Source organism: Lethenteron reissneri, unplaced genomic scaffold (genome assembly GCF_015708825.2).
Source record: "Lethenteron reissneri isolate LAM-NWPU_2019-01 unplaced genomic scaffold, ASM1570882v1 scaffold_1630, whole genome shotgun sequence".
In the NCBI taxonomy this organism is placed as follows: Eukaryota; Metazoa; Chordata; class Hyperoartia; order Petromyzontiformes; family Petromyzontidae; genus Lethenteron; species Lethenteron reissneri.
This window is the reverse complement of record NW_026891367.1, coordinates 1,790,463-1,792,066: the sequence shown is the minus strand read 5'-3', so window position 1 is coordinate 1,792,066 and position 1,604 is coordinate 1,790,463. Positions and strand designations below refer to the sequence as shown.

The 1,604-nt window shown below is 43.6% G+C and overlaps 1 protein-coding gene across 1 annotated transcript in view; it reads left to right on the top strand.

Moving 5' to 3' along the window:
- The window catches only part of LOC133362855 (zinc finger protein 271-like), a gene marked incomplete at its 5' end in the record, with an annotated part of 43,801 nt that extends 43,553 nt beyond the window's left edge, over window positions 1–248 (top strand). Inside the window, one exon of the mRNA XM_061581796.1 lies at window positions 227–248. Coding sequence (XP_061437780.1) covers window positions 227–248 — 22 coding nt within the window. The remainder of the gene's footprint in view (window positions 1–226) is intronic.
- Window positions 249–1,604: the final 1,356 nt, after the last annotated feature.

The following is a 1,604-nucleotide window of genomic DNA, read 5'->3' as shown; positions in this document are numbered from 1 at the left end:
GGTTTGGTTGAAAAGTAACACTGCGATCGTGGCACGCAGCTATGTTCTATCCACTGCTGCATGAAAGCCTCCCCCTCCATTTCACTGCTGCTGCTGCTGCACCATCAGCTCGTTCCAGCGCTCCATCTCTGCGCTGGTCATCCTTGTGGGTTTGTTCCCACAATTGAAATTAAGAGCAGCGCATCATTATGGTACGTCCCGTTGTTCACCCGCTCACGGATGCTAGAAGCATCGCCGCGCCCTTTTGACAGCGGCGGTCGTTTGGCCATACTTCACCACGCCGGTCCAGTGTGGGTTTGTGAGATGGGGGTGGGGGAGGGGCGGGGAACAAGTTCTAATATCACTCATCAACTTTATTTTAACTTATATAATTTATTAGAACCTATGTAATGTATTTATTTAATGGGCGCCAAGGTGGTGGTGAGACGCTATCTTCCCCGCCTGGCATGCAGGAGGACCAGGGGTTTGATCCCGACCCTGACGCCTGCTGCTGTATATTTGGAGTTTGCGTGTCTCTCTCTCCCCGTGGTCGCGTGGATTTTTTAAAATCTCCGGGTCCTCCGGTTTTGTCCTCCACATGTATAAACATGCGTTTAGACTATTTAGTAAATTTTGCTGCTATAAATGTGCAAATGATAAGCCACTTTGTCGAACTATCGTTTATGGCCAGGTCGCTTTTGAAAAATAAGTTAACACCTCCGTGGGCTTTGTCTGGCAGGATGGACACGGTTTAGTTTCAATCGCGTGTGTTGTTGTAACGTTCTTACCCGCCCCGACTGGATATCTGTGAGAAAGGGCTTCGTAGCTCATCGGACTCCTCCAGTCTAAATACATCTTCTGATTGCGATATCAGCCGTGGCCGGGAAATAAATCTCAGATCGAGGTGCTCACAGCACTCCACTCAGTCATGTTTAGGGCAATGGCTGCATGAAGAAGGCCCATTACCCGAAACGTCATCTATTATAGATTTTAGTTTTCCTTCTTTCAAAACAGTGTTATTTACAATTGTCTTGAGGATCTACCGATCGAGAATCGCTCAGTGTGGCCGCTTTCGAAATGTGTGTCTACCCAGCTCTAAATCATCTTTAAAAGTATATTCCTTTACGGCACTGTATTTCACGATGAAATCATCAAATTGCTATTTATTATTCAACAGTGATTTATGTTTGCACAATGATTGGGATTTCTCACGTGACACCGGTTATTTACTCCATCGCTGTGCTTTCATTTTATTTGTTTGGTTGTTGTCATTTTAATGACCCCAATCACTCGTTAAGCCTTATCCTGGTCTCTTGATGTCCATCTGAACATCTGTGAAAAAGAGCTTCATAGTTCATCGGATTCCTCCAGTTTAAATAAAGATTCTGATTCTTGAATGCTCACCCGGTTAAACAATATAAATTGAACGCATCACTGTATGGGTAATACGTGCTTGATGGTATGCAATTATAGCTTAGAGAAAAACAATTAGGTGATTATCACAGAAAATAGCCTTAATGCGTAAATTAAAGGCAATTTCAAAACAATGCAAAAACCACAGGCTAAAACTGAACGAAAACAATTTTTTTTATTTCACCAGACAAATCCCACTGAGCTATAGAGCT